At 41.2% G+C, this 18614-nt stretch overlaps 1 protein-coding gene across 2 annotated transcripts; it reads left to right on the forward strand.

Moving 5' to 3' along the window:
* Positions 1-5335: 5335 nt before the first annotated feature.
* LOC114442225 (uncharacterized) lies at positions 5336-17776 on the forward strand. 2 transcript variants are annotated; one of them, XM_028415607.1, is made up of 10 exons: positions 5336-5478; positions 5917-6225; positions 6537-6644; positions 7089-7115; positions 7225-7304; positions 7422-7518; positions 7685-7774; positions 9863-10099; positions 10602-10689; positions 17122-17776. In XM_028415607.1, the coding sequence occupies exons 1-9, from the start codon at positions 5451-5453 to the stop codon at positions 10652-10654; spliced, it is 1029 nt and encodes a 342-aa protein (XP_028271408.1). In that variant the 5' UTR covers positions 5336-5450; the 3' UTR covers positions 10655-10689; positions 17122-17776. The 2 variants fall into 2 exon arrangements, with proteins under 2 accessions (XP_028271408.1, XP_028271415.1); XM_028415614.1 differs by lacking the exon at positions 17122-17776 and adding an exon at positions 13998-14095.
* Positions 17777-18614: the final 838 nt, after the last annotated feature.

Genomic DNA, 18614 nt, shown 5'->3' on the forward strand with positions numbered 1-18614 from the left:
ATTACACGCTCTCCTTATCGATGTCCACACACAGCGTAACTTTTAACTTCAAGAGGTCATGAATATTCTTTTTACACTAAATAGCATTACGATCTGTCCTCCTTCTCTGGTCGTATATTTCGCAGTGGGAATGATGTCAGATTTTACTATTACTGCCATATGCCATATGAGAGCTATCACTTCTGAGTGCAGCGACCTACCTCTGCTTGTAGCCAGCGGCACATCTGCGCACCTTCTGTGGTGGGCTCTGCCTGTGGTAGGCTTAACCTAAGTGTGAGTGTAGGAAGCAAGCAGATACATGCGATACACACACACAGACGGTCACAGGTGGGCTCTTGAAGTGATGGCAACATCTCTTTATGTTTTCAATGAACATTCAGCTACTAGTCACATGTAGCACACATCCTGTAGCTGGTGTCAGAGCATTGCCTCACTTAATGACCTGGATGTATAATGTGTAATGTGTGTTACAGTAAATTAGGTCATACCCCTAATTTTCATTTAGTACCCCACACAGTGCTTCTTCCCAGCTCCTGCATATTTGACTACAAGTACTCTGTATGGCTTCCAAACACACATGCACATGCACATGCACACACAGACTGATGGTCTGTATTTGCTCAGGACTTACTGGAACAGGCCACACTGAAGTTTGGAAACAGAAGGACATCCAACCTCACAGCCTCCAGGTCTCACAGTTCCACTGATTGACCTGATGAAGACCAAAGGCTTCCAATCACAGAGTCAGTGTGTGAGTACTGTATGTGTGTGGGCATGTCTGTGTGTGTGTGAACCTGCTTGCATATGTGTCACCACCTGACCACACACACAGTTTGGATGAAGCATTATCTTTTGCACATTAAGCGCTTGAAACTACTCCAGAAATTCTGGGGCCAAAATGGGTCTCATCCTCGTCTCCACCTTTCTGCTGTCTTCTTTCTTTAATCCCACACAAGAAGGCCCACATCAGTGCTCTGTCAAGTGTGTGTGTGTGTTATGTGTGTGTGGAGATACAACCCAGTTGGTATCTATTTGATGATAGACTGTAGCCTCAGTCTTACATCCACATCCTACATTTATACTGAATATGCCATTTATTTTACATTTTTTAACTGATCCATATTTAGCCTGTAAAACACGTCCAAGATAATGTTAGATCACTTATTTTGTCTGCCACACTGTGTTCAAACATCAGCAAGCAGCATGAGCAGCAGTAATGTGAGCACCAGTGATGTTCATGATCAGTTGTTCAATGACCATGGGATTAGAACACTTGATACACTTTGTACACTTTGATACAGAAATGGCAAACAGCTGGATGATGCACAATTTTACAGGCAACAAGTGCAAGAAACTCAGTGTGTTGTGTATGTAGGTCAAAGGTCATAGCACTCCTAGTTCCTTAGTTTGTGCTGCCAAGATGGAAACAGTGACCACGGCAGTCTTCAGAACCATCTCCTGTCAGATGGTTACAGCACTATCTGCATCCTCTGCTCGACACCTTCAGTCTGTGTAAGCCCATAATGCTGCTGGCCTGCTGGAAGCCCATTTTACACCTCAGTTTTTATTTATATTTTTAATAAGATTGCACCTGCACTTGGCATTCACACTGTGGTTGTTGCAGGCAGGCAACACCTATACTCTTCTTTCACAAGCCTAATAACTATTATTATATGAGTCTCTGATGTTTCATTTCCCCATCAAACAAAGTAACAATGCCAATACTGTAAGCGGCTTTCATTCATCAAGCACAGCAGCCACATCAGCGGTGTGATAAATCCACCCAAAAGTGTGTGTGTCTGGGTGGTATGGGCTGTGTTCTCTGGGTGGTCATATTTGGGAAATGTGAAGTCCAATAAAGGTGTGTAATTTGGAGGGCATTTTAAATCCAGCCTGAACCAGATGTACACAGAATGTCCTGAGGTAAGCTGTTGTTGCAAAACTATATAGAGTTATTTATTTACTGGCGTTGTCTTCATATCTGCAAATACATCCATATAGTTCACAAATAGATCTCAGTTATTCCAGAAAACACATTTGGAAGAGGATTCTCTTTGTGCTGCTTGGGTGCAGGAGGCAGTCGAGCTTGTGCTGCAATGAATTCATCCTGATTTATGTTCTCATGTTGAAAACAGAGAGAAAAATCCCTTCAGGATATCAGCACTGGTGTCACTGTATGTAAGCAGCTAATGGATCAGAGAGACCTTGTGAGAGAGATGACTGACAGAGGGCAGCAGGGGAGAAAGAAAGGAGCAATGAGTGTTCTGGCTTTTTGACCTCTTAGCATAGGACGTCTTCTAAGTTCAAACTCCAGAGATTACAAGCTGAGCTGGTATTTAAAGTGACCCAACTCCCCTTCTGTCTCCCCCGGCTTTCACTGCAGACTTGTGTGAGTTGTGTGTGTGCGTGTGTTTTAATGTCCACAATTTCAATATAAGCGTACACGCCGCATGCAGTGTTATGTGTGAGTGTGTGCTGTAGGGGTTTTAGTGGAGTAGGTGGCCAGGGTCAGGGGTTGCATGGTGGGGTTCTGGAGCCAGTGGGCCTTTTTCATTGTTCAGGCTGGAGGAGCCAAAAGGGGGCAAAGAGTATTGATGCTAAAAGTATTGCCTGCTTATGGCAGGGGGTTAGCAATGTGTGTGTGTGTGTGTGTCCTTTGCTCCAGGAGGAACCCACAAGGGGCGGGAAAGGGAAAGTAATTACAGATGATATAAGACCAAAGAGAGGAAATTGATTAAAGTAAATGGGTGACCAGGAAGTAAGCAGGGATCTTTGTTTCCCCTTCAATTAAACTGAAATGTCTCAGTGGTCCCTCTCTTTGAGCTGCATATGGAGCAGGACTGTGAGGAAAGTGAGTTAGTTTGTGTGTGTGTTGGGGGTCCTCTCTCTGGGGGAGGTTGTAGAGGTGATGATGGATGGATGGACATCCCTGATACTCTCAATATGTTACTATATCCACTGTATTTACCTGAGGAAATCCAATCAGCCTGCCGTCTGCATGCCTGAGAAATTAAAGGACAAGCCCACTTTATAATTCTGAGTTGTCACGCTGGCTTGGAGTTGAGGTGTTCTTTATGTAAACCAAGGTTGGACTGGCTACCTCTGCAGCATCCAGCTACAAATCTACATAAAGAAACATGAAGAAGAAACATTATTTTTTATTTGACTGAAACAACCAGTGTTTATATATCCTGCGCCCTCCTGTGGTTGTTTGAATATAATGCATTTTAAATGTGTTCTTCGGGGAAGGACTCTATACTGACTTTTTTTTGTTTTTTACAGGGAACAATCTGGGAGGTCGCTCTATAGGAGACTTCTTAGGAAGGACATGCAGATTTAGAAGAATAGCTAGGTGATTGGATACAATAATCAGATCAATGGAGGAAAACACAAAAAGCTTCTGTAGGTCTTTGAATGTTTAAAAGTAGCAGGTTGCTGTGATGTGTACGTCAGCCCCCACCCTGAGACTGTCACTGAGAACATAAGTACAGTACAGCATGTTCCCTGTATGGATGCAGGCATGTTGTCTAACTCACCTCATTATCACATTGTCGCCAATTCTCTGGTCCTTCATGGTTTGTGCAACCCTCCACTTTTCCACATCCTTCTCATCCTGGATGTCCAGTTCCTACACCACCGGCACCAGCACCTGGACTCATGGGTCCAGTCATGTTCCCAAAATACCATATTATGCCTTAATATCAGTGCATTCTGCTCCTTCTGTCTAATGATATGATTATTGAATGAATGTCTATCATATCTTTTTGTTTTTTTTTTGTGTATAAATATCCTTTTTTCTGATTTGACTGCATCCTGACAAAATCCTTTAAGCCACCTCTCACTGGCTCTCTCTCATTTACTGTTACTTGCTTGGCAAAAGTGAGTATACAGTATGAATAGTTTTACAAGGCCAAGGGAGAAATAACAGTGAGGGGAGGTGGTGCTGGTGTGTGAGTATATGTGTGTGTGTGTGTGGGAGGAAGTGGGTAAAGAAAGAGAAAACAGGTTGTCAGTGTGGTTGAACAGCAAAAAAGCATTTTCTCCCTCGGGCTCAGCCTCCACAGATGTTTCATTCAGGCCCCATGGCAGGGCCACTCTAAAAAGTGCTCCAGTCCGACACAATTCAGCCCCTTTGTGCGCTGAAGGAGAGAAGCTCAGCCCACTGTTTACTGCTCATCCAACCCCCCCATCCTCCCCCTGTGTAGCCCCCCTCCTCATGTTAGCGGGCGGAACAATTGGGGAGGGCCTTGCCCAGAGCTGGGGCGGTGTGGCAGGTCAACAGAATGGGCTGTGAATCCTGTGCCTCTGAATCCTCCGGGTGGGTGGTCCAGCTCTCCCCTCTCTGTGTCTCTCTCACACACATACACAGAGAAACACACCCTCTCCTCTCCTCTCCTCTCCTCTCCTCTCCTCTCCTCTCCTCTCCTCTCCTCTCCTCTCCTCTCCTCTCCTCTCAGTGATTAGCTCATCTACTGAGCCAGGCCTGATGCTGCTGCCTGGGCACTGTGATGTGGCAATAGGTGGCCCAGAGAGGAAGCCAGACAAGGGTCTTTCTTCAGGATTAGCGTGAGCAGGTCCCCAAAACAGTTCCAGCCAGGCTGGTCGGCAAAGGGGGCATTTGCACTGGGCCCACGTGGAGCCTGCCAGTGACTGGGTGGCAGTTAGCACTAATCCTGCTGCTGATTACCACCGGCATAAGGAAATAAACAGTAATAAATGAAGCTACAGGGCTCGGTATGCACACACCCTTAGACCAGATATATGCATGCAGGACACGTCACACTGACACAGTGGTAATATACCAGGAAATTAAGACTTATTTGGTTTTTAGTATAAAGCAAATAGCAACAAAGACATAGTCATAGTTTTTATACAGTCCAAGAAAATGTTTTTTTTCTCTTTGCTGTGTGAATCCTTGCACCTCTAATTGCATCCATCATTACACTGAAGCATCATTCTTAAGACAGCAAACCTGTTTGATCACCTTGAGCAAGAACACATAGCATCTGTCTACTGCACTTCCCCTCAGTCACAGCGACATCTAGTGAGCATATTGTAGAACTGACAGCACTGAACAAACCTATTGTGCAACACTTCTCCATAGTAAGTCTTTTTACCTATCGCCTGTTCATTAGTGGTGACTATTAGATCAAATGTCACAGGGGATGAGAAAATGTGACACAGGACAGCAGAGTTTGGTCATGAACAAGAAGCACCTAATCTCAATCATGTTTCTGCAGTTAAGCAATGTACCAGCAGCTTCCTCTCACAGCACTGGAGCAATGCATCCTGCTGTGGTCAGAGGCGTTGATCCTCTTTTCTTTGGTTTCTTCAGAATCAGGCAGTGCACTGATGCATTAAAGAAGTAAAGCAGCGTTTGAAAGCATCACCTAGAGAGGGGTTTAGAACCGAGCTATTTCCACCTGCTGCTGCGGTCAAACAAACCAATAATGCAGTTGACCTTCCTCTTCATCCTGGGTAAGATTATATTAATATAAATATTTGATTAGGTTATAACAATGGACTGGCAGGGCCACGCCTTTACATCAGATATATATATATATATATATATATATATATATATATATATATATATATATATTATATATATATATATATATATATATATATACATATATATATATATATGGCTTCTTTAAAAATCAGAGACTGTTTGATATTGACAAACACAGCATATGTTCCAATAATTTAAAACTTTTTTATTAAATTGAGGGTATAAAAATATATATAAATATACAGTACAAAGACTGTTTCAGCTGTGTGGATAAGGGACTGGAAGTAACTGAAAATAAAGTGCATTGTTTTGCAATAAACTGGCTAAAAATAACATAATTTATCATTTAGATAATGAGCTAACAGGTTTAAGATCTACAGACACTCTTCTGATCTCTGCAGGTTTGGCTGTGACATCTATCCCAGCAAATGAAACAAAAAGCAACAATAATTATGAGACCACCGAAACACCCTTTTCGACCACTACGCCTGTTGGCATACACAGCTCTCCTAACATGACGAGTAACTTAACTCCTAACATCACGAGCAACTTAACTCCTAACATCACGAGCAACTTAACTCCTAACATCACGAGCAACTTAACTCCTAACATCACGAGTAACTTAACTAACACCAGCAGTATGAACAACACCCATGATACCAGCACCAATGGGACCAACACCACCAACAGACCGATGATAACAAGAACAGGTGAGAGCTGCTATCTAAACTCTTCAAAGCTCAGTGAGGTTACTTTAATTTAGAACCCATGACCTTAGATGTCATGTGTTCTGAACACTAACAATATTTGGATTACCTCCACATTGTATTACATTTCTGCTTCATGTAACACTGTGAATGATTAGGCCACCAAAACTAGACTGAACCCAGGAGTGTCAGAAAGGCCTATTCATTTTCTTGAATGTTTATTTCCAAAATTTAATTATTTATGTATTATTATTTTTATTATTAAAAATAGACAGGAAACCGTTGTCACTGGCATGTCCTTTTTCTTTTTGCAGATGATAGAAGGACTACAGATAAACGTGCGACTCGAGTACCCTTGTCCACATCTAAACCCATCACTTCTTCTAAAAGCACCACAGCAACCACCAAGACAAACAACAACAGTAAGCTGGGACCACTTCTTGTTTACAAAAAAAGAACATGTATTGATATGCTAAAAACAAAGTAGAAAAAATCTTACATGCACACAGCCTCCATCATGCAGCTGCTTTGAATCAGCGTAGTCAGAGAAATTCTATATAATGTGATACTAAATTGTCTAAATTGTCAGAATGAATGGAGCTGCACCCTAAACATGTACAATACAAAGGGTTAAAAAATATATGTAATTCTATTTTTAGATTTTCAAATCTAAAAAGTTACTCACCTACAGTACACACGGGGCATCCTCCAGCCTGTGTTGCTGCCTCCAAGTGGCCAAAAATATATTAATGCTAATTTAAACCAGTTGTATTTTGATGAATTTATAAAAATCATGAGCAGTATTTTACTTCATGTGCTGTTTGCTTTAACTTGTATTGTAATGGTAACATTTGTACTTCTTACAGCCAGCAGTGCTGGAAGTGACAGCACTGGTGAGTCACTTCTAAATGGACTGCATTATGTCTAGAATCAGATTAAATTAAACAGTAAATACACATCTTCAAATGCATAGCCACATGCTAACTGTGTTTTCTCCTTCAGGCATCATCATCCTAGTTGTCATCATCGTTGTTGCTGTTGTGTGTGCAGCTGTTTGTTACTTCACAAAGAAAAGAGGGAGAGTAAGTAAAAAAGAGGGAGGGACATACATGTCAAATCTTCCTTCTAATCTCTAACTATACACACTTTGTTTTGGTGTGTGTTCCTGTGTGTGTGTCCTGTGTCCCTTCTTCCTGCAGCGTTACTCTGTTGATCCCACTTCCAGACCTGATGAAGCTAACATCCCTCTGAGCACCGTGGAGCCTGAGCTCCCCGCTGATGCTGCACCCCAAAACGGTCTGTCCATCACAGTCAACACAATTTATTGTTCACTATAAATATGTGTTCATATATATACAGTATATATATATATATATATATATATATATATATATATAATTATTCTTCGTGACATCAGCTATAAAGAAAATATTCTTTATCCTTCCTTCTGTACATGTTTTAGGTCTACAAACCTTTGAAAGTGCAGAAACTACTGCAAAAGAGCCAGAAGAACCAGATGAGGTGAAACCTGAAGTACAGGAGGAGCAGAAAGGTAAGAATGAGCCTTCACTGGGCTGTTGTATCAGTAGATTAAGACAGAGTAGGCTGTGGGTTAATTGTGTTATTTCCTCTTTCTTCAGATCAGTTAACAGAATAAAAGGAAGTAGGCTATGCTGTTCGTGACAGCATTCAACATTCTATTAATAACACATCACAGTGACATGCCATGAACGTTTTATACCCCAACAGAGTTTTGATTCACCACATGTATCATTTTCATGGCTCAATTTACACATGAAATCTGTAATTCTTATAACCCCACACATCAGGTATGACACTTGAAAATGTAATAGAAAGTATGTGCACAACTGCCAGCAGTCTCTCAGGTCTAAGGGAAAAAAAGCTAAAACATGCCATTCAGTACTCACGTTCACCACTTGAGGGAAATGAAAGCTAAGCTAACAGATTAGCAGCCCCTGCAGCTGAACCCCCTTCAGTTCAGAACGGGGTTATTGAGCATGCCAGAAAGTAAGCAAGTGTTGTTCTGTTGACACAAAAAAACAACAAAAAGGGATCAAAGTGAGAAAATGAAGGCTTAAAATCTAGAAACTGACCAGTAAAGACTATTCGGGGATTTGTTGCTGTTCTTTTTGACATGTCCTTAAGCCTGTGAATGAATGGCTTCCTGTTTAGCACAGGGAGGTGTCCATGTGTTAAAAGGTGCGGTCATGTCCAGGCGTGCCTCTCCACCTTCAGCTTTGTTTAAATGGACAGTGTTGATGGGTCCTTTGTAAAGAGGCTGCCTTCAAAATGGACGTCTTCCTCTCATGGGACAGAAAGACAAAAGTGCTGTCCTCAGAAAACTTTAACTTATCAAAAACTATTACTTTTACTAATGAAAACCTTAATGATCACTGACACATGCTTTGGATTCAGGATTTCCTCTAAAACCTGATGTGTGTACAGTTGATAAGACCATGCACACGAGCCACAAAGAGGGAAGCTGTGCGAGTGATCATGACATGTTTTCTCCTGTGATGAGAAGCACTACTGTGTAAAAAACTTACGCCACTGTGTGATGAAATTCTGGGTAACCAATCTGAATTTAGTGGAAAATTAAAATATGCAACATTGCATGGTCATAAAATGTTTGCATCTTCAAACATTTTAGGTCAGAAATGTTTAAAGTGTATATGAGCAGCAGTTACTCAACTTTTATGAGGTTGGTGTGCTCCAGTGTAGATAAATGCAATTTTATCTATTTTTTTCCATTTTTTTTCTGGGGAGACTCAATGAAGCATTAAAAACTGTCACATCAGCAAATACAACACTAATAAACATAGATGTCTGCCAACTTCTTCATCATGTGGGTCAAAGTACGGTCCTTCTCCCTTGCTACAACATTCTTGCTTTAAATATGTCATCATATAAATATAAATGTTGGAATGACAGCAAATAAATAAAAACAGTTTTAACAGCTACACAAAAGCTGACAGTTGCAGAGTCCACCTGTGAGAAGGAGTCCAGTCATCTGCAGTCATAAAGTAGGCGGACATGATTTTTCTCTGAAGGCTAGAATGATGCCTGAGGATCCATCTTAGTCATGGCAGAATTATGTCTCCAGCAGCGGCCATCTTCCTCTCCCCTTCATCTCCGCTTTTCCTCCATTTAAAGCTGGGTCAGATAATGATGGGGCCGCCCTACTTTCCCACAGCCTCCAACAGCTGCATGGCTGTGGCTCATTAGGTACTGGTCAGTAATCAGCCGCCTCATTACCAACATGGTGGCCTCCTCAAATGCCCAAAAGAGATTCTGCCTGAGGACAAACCATTTCAGGAAACGCAGATGGCTACACAACACATGAATACATGCCTATCTTCAGTGTCATAGTTCAAAAAGCATGGGGAACTGTCTCAAGAATATTTCACAATTAATTAATTGCAACAGCTTAAATTCCTGTAGATGAGCATGACATAAATGTTGAGTGTTGCATGTAGTTCCCAAAATGAGTCAGTCAGTGCATTTTATTTATCCACATGTTGTTTGCATTTACATTTATTATGCTCACTAAAAACACAAGGAAGGGGTATTAATGTCTTTGAGAATAAGCTCTGTGGTATGCTTGTGTTGTCGTTCACAGCTGAAGCTGATAAAGCTGTTGTTGAACCCAGTGCTGAGTCTGCAGCTCCAGCTCCAGACAGCCATCCAGACAAAGCCAAAGCCGATGACGTTGAGTCGAGTCCTCCTGCACCTGTGGAGAGCACTGCAGAGGAAAAAACTGATGACGAAGCCGTCGTGTCCAACAAGACCTCGGTGGAGACGCTGATGGAGACGAATGAGAACAACAGCAACAACGCTGACTTCAGTCAGAACAGAGGTTGGTGTATAAATCATCTGTCCCCTTTAAAGTGTCATTGAAACTTCTTGGAGGTTTGAACTTATTGTAGCCCTGTACGGGGAAATGTGACTGAATAGTGATAGCTCCTCCTCTGTGTTCTCATCTCTGTTCCAATGTAATGCAACGTGTCATTTCACCACAGTTTCCTCTAGCTGAGTAAGAACTGTTTCACATTCACTGGGCTTATCTTGTTGTTAAATGTATCTTTCCTGTGTTCCACAGAACTGAGCACTTTCCTACTTCATAATGACTCATCTTTGGTAAATCAGTCAAACTGGTGATGAGTTCTGTCAGAGTCCATTTGAATGTGTTTCTGATGAAGGTGCCAAGACTTTGACTGCTATTTTTCCAACGAGGTCTATAGAAATCATTGAGGCCTTGAAACCAGCCTCAAGTGGTCACTTGAGGAACTGCATGTCTGCACTGGCTTCGGTTGGTACTCCCACTGTTTAGGCCTAATGCCTCTTTTTTATGTGAACAGACATTAAATGGAGCAACATCTTCTGGGAAGTCCCTCTCCACTCTCCGGTGTGAGAAATGACGGCCGCCCTTCACCCATGCTGTTCCAGGTAAGAACACAGCAGTGTTGCTCTAAGGCCAGTTCTGAAGCTGTGTGAGTAAACAGACCACACTGGGAGAAGTATGTTACAGCTTACTGTCCTGAATTAATATATTAAAAATAAAGAAGCCATAACATTAAATCTAAATTCAAAAAATGTGCTTGTACCAAAAATGCTAATCACAATGATAGCCTGACAGTAAGTGGTTTATAAATACCCACTAAAGGAAGTGACCTCCAAATCACAGCCATTTGTGAAGATGTTGATCTGTGGGAACAATCTGGCAAACAGCGCTACAGAGTTACTGAGTCTTAAAGTTTCCATCATCGTCACAAGTTTCTCTTTGACTTTATGAAAATCTGAATTTCTTCTTAATGCAAATGCCGCTTGTTAGAGATTAGTTTCTTCCCGCACGGGTAGTAACATGAACCCTCTCCATCTAATCATCACATGCTCCTGGATGTAAGGTCCACATCTGCACCTGCGCTCCCCTCTCTCTTCCTATCTGCCCAGAAACACTCAGGCCTGCAGCCTGAGGCCCGAGGAATTCACACTGCTCTTAACAGCTGATGATAAGCTTACATCTGAGGAACTTGCCGATCTTTGTGTTAGCAGTCACGGATCATCTCCACTCTCACAACAACACCAGCTCAAGAAATCCAAAACATTCAAGGCAAAGGCAGTCAGATCTAAATCTCCTGTTCACATAAGGGTTCTACAAGACATTTAGACAATTTGTCATTTTCTTTAGATGTCATTTAGCTTAATATATTGAGTCATATTGGCTATAAAGTAATGAAAAACATTTACAGGAAACATTTTTCAGTGTGCTATGAATGAATTAATACATTTTTATAATGATAAAAAAGGTGCTAAAAATTCAGAATCTTTTTCACTGCAAAACTGTTCACATACACATGAGCCAGCCTCCTATAAGAACACAATGAAGATGTAAGCACAGCAGAGAAAGGAAAAAGAAAAGGAAAACATTTTACTTGTTCCCACCTGGTTTGGGAAGTGATGAGCAGGCTGAAGTTGAAAGGCTACAGCGGAAAATAATGGATATGGGCTCTGACAGGTCATAAACCAAACCAGCATAATTAGACCTGAGATTTCACTGTGTTATTTTCCAGTCAGAGTGCTGCTTTCATGTTTGATGGCTAATTTCAGAGGAAACTGTCTGTATTGCCTGGGATGAATATTTTACAGGCAGGAGGAGGCAGAAGTGAAAGAGTGACTGATGGAGATTTAATGTGAGAGACCAGCGAGGCTAAGAGTGAGCTTTACATCTTATTTGCTTATTAGAAGGTGTGTGTATGTGTGTGTGTGTGTGTGTGCGTGCACGTGCGTGTGTGTGCCTTCCAGAAAGTACTTTAAAAGCAAAATCTTAATATACAGTTCTATAACAGTGATATAAATATACAGACACAGATTGAGGGTGGGCACAATGACAACGATGCTGGATCTTTATCTGAGTAATGACAGTGAAGGAAGGCTTCCTGCTTGTAAGGTTTGATGTGGTTCAAACTGGCAGGTCGGCCATTACACCTGGGCAGCTTTCAGGAAGGGAGGGACTGTCGGAAAACACAGACTGACACTCCCCTCTCACTACACAGAGAAAACAGCTGGTGGAGGCTGGTTCTGCCTCTTCCTCCAGACGGATCCTACCATGACAAGAAACTGAAAACTAATAGTCACACAGACAGCAATTAGCCTTGAGTTTGTTGTATAAACTGCATGTGCAGCCTGCAGGCTGACACTGGTTTGTAATCACTATTTGATGGAAATCGTGTGTGTTTAATGAGAGGAGCACTCTGCTGGTAAAAAAAAAAATACAATGGTGGTATCTTTGATGAAGGAGATTAAAGCCCTGTTCACACTGGAGAAGGTCAATCCAGCTAGAGTGGGATTAAATCCAGATAGCCACTGATTGAAATCAAACTGGATACTGCCGGATTCGAGGTGTTCACACTCAGAAAAAAAACATCTGGATCGATCTGGATGCTGCCCGAATCCCGCTTTACATTTTTTTCCCCAGTGTGAACGGGGTATAAGCTGGATGCGTTCAGACCTATCACACAGACGGGTCCACGCTCAGTCCAGTTGAACCCAGTTTCTTTGTTGTCCTCCAACCCACTAGGTGGCACCTTGTAAAATTCTGTAAAAAAACAGTGTTTACTTTGGGTAGAGAAAAAAAACTCAAAATCTTCATTCTCACCCTCATATTGGTTTAATATTACATTATGTTGGTGTTGTTAACTCCTGATTGGCAGTGCTGGATTAAAATGTCAGTCAGCATAAGTACAGTTCATTCAGGGAACAACAGACGCTGTTTTGTTAAGTGATATTGCACAAATGGCTAATAGTGAATGATGTTTAAGTCTACAACATAAGAGCAAAAGTGATGTCAGAGGTGTACATATTAAGTGATGGGGCATTCCAGGGCTAGCTGGTTAGCATGCTAACCTCTAGAGATAATTTTTGCGTGTTTTTGTAAAAATGTGCACTATGAAATGCAATGAGTTTGCTGCTGCCATCTCCTATTGCAGAGGTCAAGTTGAACAGTGTTTATTGCACTTGTTAAAGATGCAGTTTGTCAGCCAAAATATTTACTGTCATTCCGGACATACATGTGACTGTTAGTGGGGGAAAAAGTTCAAGGAGAGGACCTGAGCGGCCTTTGACATCGAGCAGCTCGTTGTTAATATAAACCTGTGGAGTGAGGGGACAAGATGACAGCTTTAGGTGAGTTTGTTTTTGAGCCTGTTATGAGGTCAAGCCTGATTGTTTGAACCTGGTCATTGTGATGCTGTTACACATGAAGAGCAGCGTGACACCGTCCATTGTCCCAGTCGGTGTACAGTACGTTGATACATGTTACCTTCCTGTGTCGGGCTTCTTTTACTAAAACCACAGAGTTTGTCCTCTTCCTACTTGAGTTCTCTGACCTGCACAAGTTCTGAGCTGAACTCCTTTCCACAGGTCACAGGTCAGACAGTCCTAATGAAAGGGTACGCAGTGACTGCAGGAGAATAATGTGGCCTCAATGTCAGAGTCAACTGGCTCACATTCTTTGTCCGTCATTGAGCAAGTCTCTGCAGAATTGGATGTGCAGCGGCTGCTGTGATGTGTCATCCAAACCAGGATACATTTCAGCAAAGACCACTGCACATGACCCAACCTGAAAACAGTGGAAACAATATGTGCAAGAAAAATACAGAGACATTAGAAACGGATTATTTTCCAACCCGAGTGTCACTTTAAAGTAGCTTCGTCACTCTCATTCATACACCCTTCCTCTCTTATTTGTCTTACAGCCTTTATTCTGATTTCTATGCTGCTGCATGAAAGGAATGAAGATAAGAGTGGTCTTTCTCACTTCTACTTTCCCTTTTGAGCCCCACCTCTATCTTTTTATTTTAAGAGATGTCAAAGTATGGCAGGCCTTGACCTTCTTTTACATTAAAGACATTTTACAACAACAGTGTCACATTTTCTACATTCTTCCTTTGTGCTTTGATAAGTGCCATGCTAACCATTTACAGGGCTTAATTTAGGATTGCGTGTTGCACTTCTTTACACCATGCTGCCGGTGAAGACAATTTGTAGAGGACACAGAAATAGTGTGCTGATGTGGGCTCACAGGGGGGGTCGTTCTGAGCGGTCACACCTCTGACATTTTACGATCTGTGAATGTGTTGCCTCTACTTTGCCTGGTTACAAAGTCTTTGTACTTATTTGCAACTCGTTTTGTTAAAAGAAGGCAGTGACAGCTCGGTGTATAAATTATTGATTAGCACACAAACTGTCAGCTTGTGCGTGAGGCTCTTCTGAAACTAAATTATATGTTGATGGGAATTAGTTAAGGATTGCATAAACTGCTTTTTGGGAGTGAATATCTGTATCACAGAAATGTGAAATCAAACACTGTTAAGCCTGTTTGATTTGATCCCAATGCAGCTGACCCTGTGACCCCCCCCCCCACAGAGAGCCAGCCCTATGAGGGCTACAGTTGTAAGGACAGTTTCTGAACATTCCTGGTGTGGCTTTTTGTGCAGTTGGCAGGGCTGCTGTTATCAGGAGGCCTGCTGACAGACGGACATTCATCCACCTGCTGGTATCGCCTCCAGCATCAGCTCCACATTCCTCAGGCAGAGTCAAAGTGTCACAGTCACACCACAGCTTTATTACATCTCAGTCTCTCATCATTCACGCACAGTTTAAAGTGAGCTGAGGCGGTGCCTCAGATGATGCTGAAAGACAGATACTAAAAATCTAAAACCTTTGCTTTCCTTTCATGTGATATGAGCCACATTTGGGGATATCTGGAAAAAGAACATTCATGTGGAAACAAAGAACAACTGTCTGCACATGAATGAACTGTATTAAAGTGCTGTGGTAGCATCTTGGAATGGCTTCAGTATAAGCCATGTTACATATATTTACTGTTTCATATTCTTACCATTTTTTAATATATATATATATATAAAAAATGGCAAGAATATGAAATATATATATATATATATATATTTCAGTATATATATATATATATATATATATATATATATATATATATATATATATATATATATATATATATATATATATATATGTGGAACATATCCTCACCAGGAAAAAATTAAATATGGTCGATATTTGAGTCCTTGAAAACAAAACGTGTGCATATTTCTCTGGTCACATCTCTACATGTTCTTTAGGGTGGGGACTTGTCCGTATGGCAGCCACAAATGGCGACCAGGCTACAGGAACTGTTTTTCTTATAAAATGTGTGTAATGTTATGAATTATGAATTTATGTGTTGTAGGATGGTCTTTATTTAACCCCTTACCTGATTTGAATGCCCAACCTTAACCATTAGTTTAAAAACTACATTAAAGACTAGAAATCTTATCACAGACACAAAGTAAACCTAACACTAAGTGAAAAGATAACAGCTTGTGGTGTCAGGGGGACTTAAACCTCAGACTTCTGATTGAAAGCACACTGCTTAGGATACCCATCTACCATCACTCACCTAATCTCTTTGTCAGGTTTATCAGTCCCATGGTCAGATGACATTGGACAAAACAATTATATGTCCTGTTATATAAGATATTGTTGTGTGTTGGGAATTACTTATGTTCTGTTGAGCAGAAATGTTAACCATGTGTCATATTTGGTGGCGAATTACTGACCAAATGTGACATTTGTTTTATGAGGACTTGTGGATCAGTTCAAATGCATCAGTCTGTCTTTGCATCTAATCTGAGGTTAATGTACCTGTAATATCAACATCATATCAGAAAGCACTCACAGGGTCAATAATGACATTTGTCCCCTGTCTTTGTCCTGAGGACATTATTCCTTTCTTCAGACTTGGTCCAGTTTTGTTCAGGCAGTACATTAGAGCCTCAATAGGGAGGTTTGCACAGAAACTAGAATCTGTCAGTGGCATTCCTTGATAGTATTTACAGCTAAAGCATTATTTATGATTCTGCTGTGCTGGTAGCAACCCTTTACATTTTAGTTCAGGAAACCTAACCTCAGAGTAATCAATCCATCAGGTCTGAAGCATTTTATCACTCCAGTTGTTCTGACATCTGTTTTTGTGCACGCCCTGTGTCATGTCATTAGCCCCATATTAAAGACTTCACAAAATAGGCTACACACAGTGTTCACTTCTTAACTATCCAGTCTAATCCCAGGTTGTAGCTGATCTCTTCCAGTGTTGTGAGAGGCAGATGAAGTATCTTCTGATGGGAACATAAATAAAAAATACTAACGAAATTCAGTTCAACATATCCTCGGATATTCAGTTTAACTTTTTCTGCACAAACTGCTAAATCCTCCCTGGAATGCCCAGTCTTTCAGCAGCCAGGTTTCACTGCAGTGACTAACAGATCTCTATCTATCCCTGTGGCTCAACAACTTTATAAAGTGAGATGAATGCGAAGTCTTAACTGCAACCTGAGCCTCAGTAGTCACATTTCAAATCTAAAACCGAACCCCTTTTCATTGGATGCAGATTAACACGGGTTACATTTGAAACTGGAGGTTTCACCTAAAGACACCCACAGAATCCAGTGAGTACTGTGAAAAGACAGAAGTGACAGAAATGGTTCATTTATTTAGGCAAATATTTACTTAAATCCCATGGTGAAGCTTCTGAGCACTGCTGTCACATAACCCCTGGTCACTACACCAGTTTTTGAGGGTTTAGCATAAATCACATCAATAGATGGTGGAGACGGATTATGTCAGTTATTCTTTACCTCAAACAGATGTTTCTCTGTGGAGGTCAAGGGTCATGACAAAGGCCACATAAACTTGGTCAAAGCAGAAGTTACAAGTGGAAAAAACAGGTGATTGCAGGACACATGGCTGTGGGACAGGAAACATTGTTTTCATTGATCTCTCTCTCTCTCTCTCTCTCTCTTTCAGACTGAAGATAAAACTCAAGTGGCACTTCCATTCAGCTTTTGTTGTTTTTTTTTATTAAAAACTGTGGTGGCAGAGAGAACTCAGCTCAAGCTTAAGATTTTCAAGGATTTTTTCTTCTTTTTATCATTTTACCACACTTTTCACACATGATCGTCTTTATTACCCGTTTGATAAATGTAAATAAATGCAACCTATAAATGATTATTACAATGTATAAAAAAGGTTACATATTTCATGACAATAAACAACACAATAAGATTTGAGATTCAAATTAATATCCCTGTAAATACTGTTTTTTGTTCTTCTATTATCCTATAATGTCCTACATTTTTATGGCATTATCTGCCATTAGAAAGCACTTCTTTACATTTTCGTGGGGTTCTCACCGCTGCCTCATCTTACAATAAGTGTAAATACAAGCTCCATGTGCAAACACTTTGGTGTTAAAAGACAGCTCCCCTCCACACTGCAGGGCTTCCCTGTTTGGCTCAGTAGTTTTTTTAGTAGCAAGATTATTTTTGGTAGTAATCAAGCATACATGTTGGAGAGTGAATCATGTTTTATGGCTCTATATTCTAAATGTATTTCCATATGAATAATATCACACTGTCTATATGTTTGCTATTTAAGATGCAATAAAGCTCAATTAACTGGCGTGTCTATTTTGAGCCTGTTTCCTGTTTAATTTCATGAGGCATATAATATTTTTATAATTTCCATCTACAGTGATGAGTTGCCCAGTGTTTGGGAGGGATCCAGCTGCTATATGCAGACTGTTTCCATGGGCTTCCGCTCTCCATTAATGACAAGTGATAGCATCAGCCTATATCAATCTGCCCACAGGATGCTTTAATCCACCATTAAGCAGATGAAACTTTGCACTGAGCCTTCAGTGCAGCAGTGACGGCAGGACCGCTTCTAAAATTTGTACAAGCGCCCCTCAAACCTGACCGCAGTCATAGACACCCTGCGGCAAAGCACCCAGTGCAGCAGAACACTAACCTCTTCCTCCTCGGATCTGGTCTCAGGTCTCAGTATCCTCTATTAATATGCAGTGTATATTTACAACAAGCCGGATGATTAGGATGTTAGCTGGTAGTGCCAGAGCAAAGAGAATGTGGGGGCAGTCTTCCTCGGCTATTCTAAGGAGACAAGGAGTTGATCAGGGGTGAGCTACCTCTGATGTTGTTTTCAAAGAATCTGTCAGATCTTCTTTACCAAGATGAATTATTGCCTGATGTTGTTCATCTAAGCTTTCCTCTCACAGCCTTTGAATAATCAGGTCAGTCAGATTCTTGAAAAGGATTCATGAAGAGGTGAGGTCACATGTACAAGAGGTGATCCATGCGTTAGTGGCCTTACACTGAGTTATACAGCTCTCATCACATCACAGTTCAATTGATCTGGTGTAACACACACACAGGAAGAGAGAGAGAGAGATCAACAAGTGTGCTGGACTGAGCTGCCCATCGGCTCTGTGAATGGACACAGAC

The sequence above is a fragment of the Parambassis ranga genome, chromosome 1, assembly GCF_900634625.1.
Source record: "Parambassis ranga chromosome 1, fParRan2.1, whole genome shotgun sequence".
NCBI classification, from domain to species: Eukaryota; Metazoa; Chordata; class Actinopteri; family Ambassidae; genus Parambassis; species Parambassis ranga.

Bases quoted from the DNA above. Each gene is read 5' to 3' on its own strand.
- LOC114442225 (XM_028415607.1), top strand. From the start codon at position 5,451: ATGCAGTTGACCTTCCTCTTCATCCTGG. The intron at 7,305-7,421 runs GTAAGTAAAAAA...TTCTTCCTGCAG, and splicing joins TCACAAAGAAAAGAGGGAGA to CGTTACTCTGTTGATCCCAC. The intron at 7,519-7,684 runs GTCTGTCCATCA...TACATGTTTTAG, and splicing joins TGATGCTGCACCCCAAAACG to GTCTACAAACCTTTGAAAGT.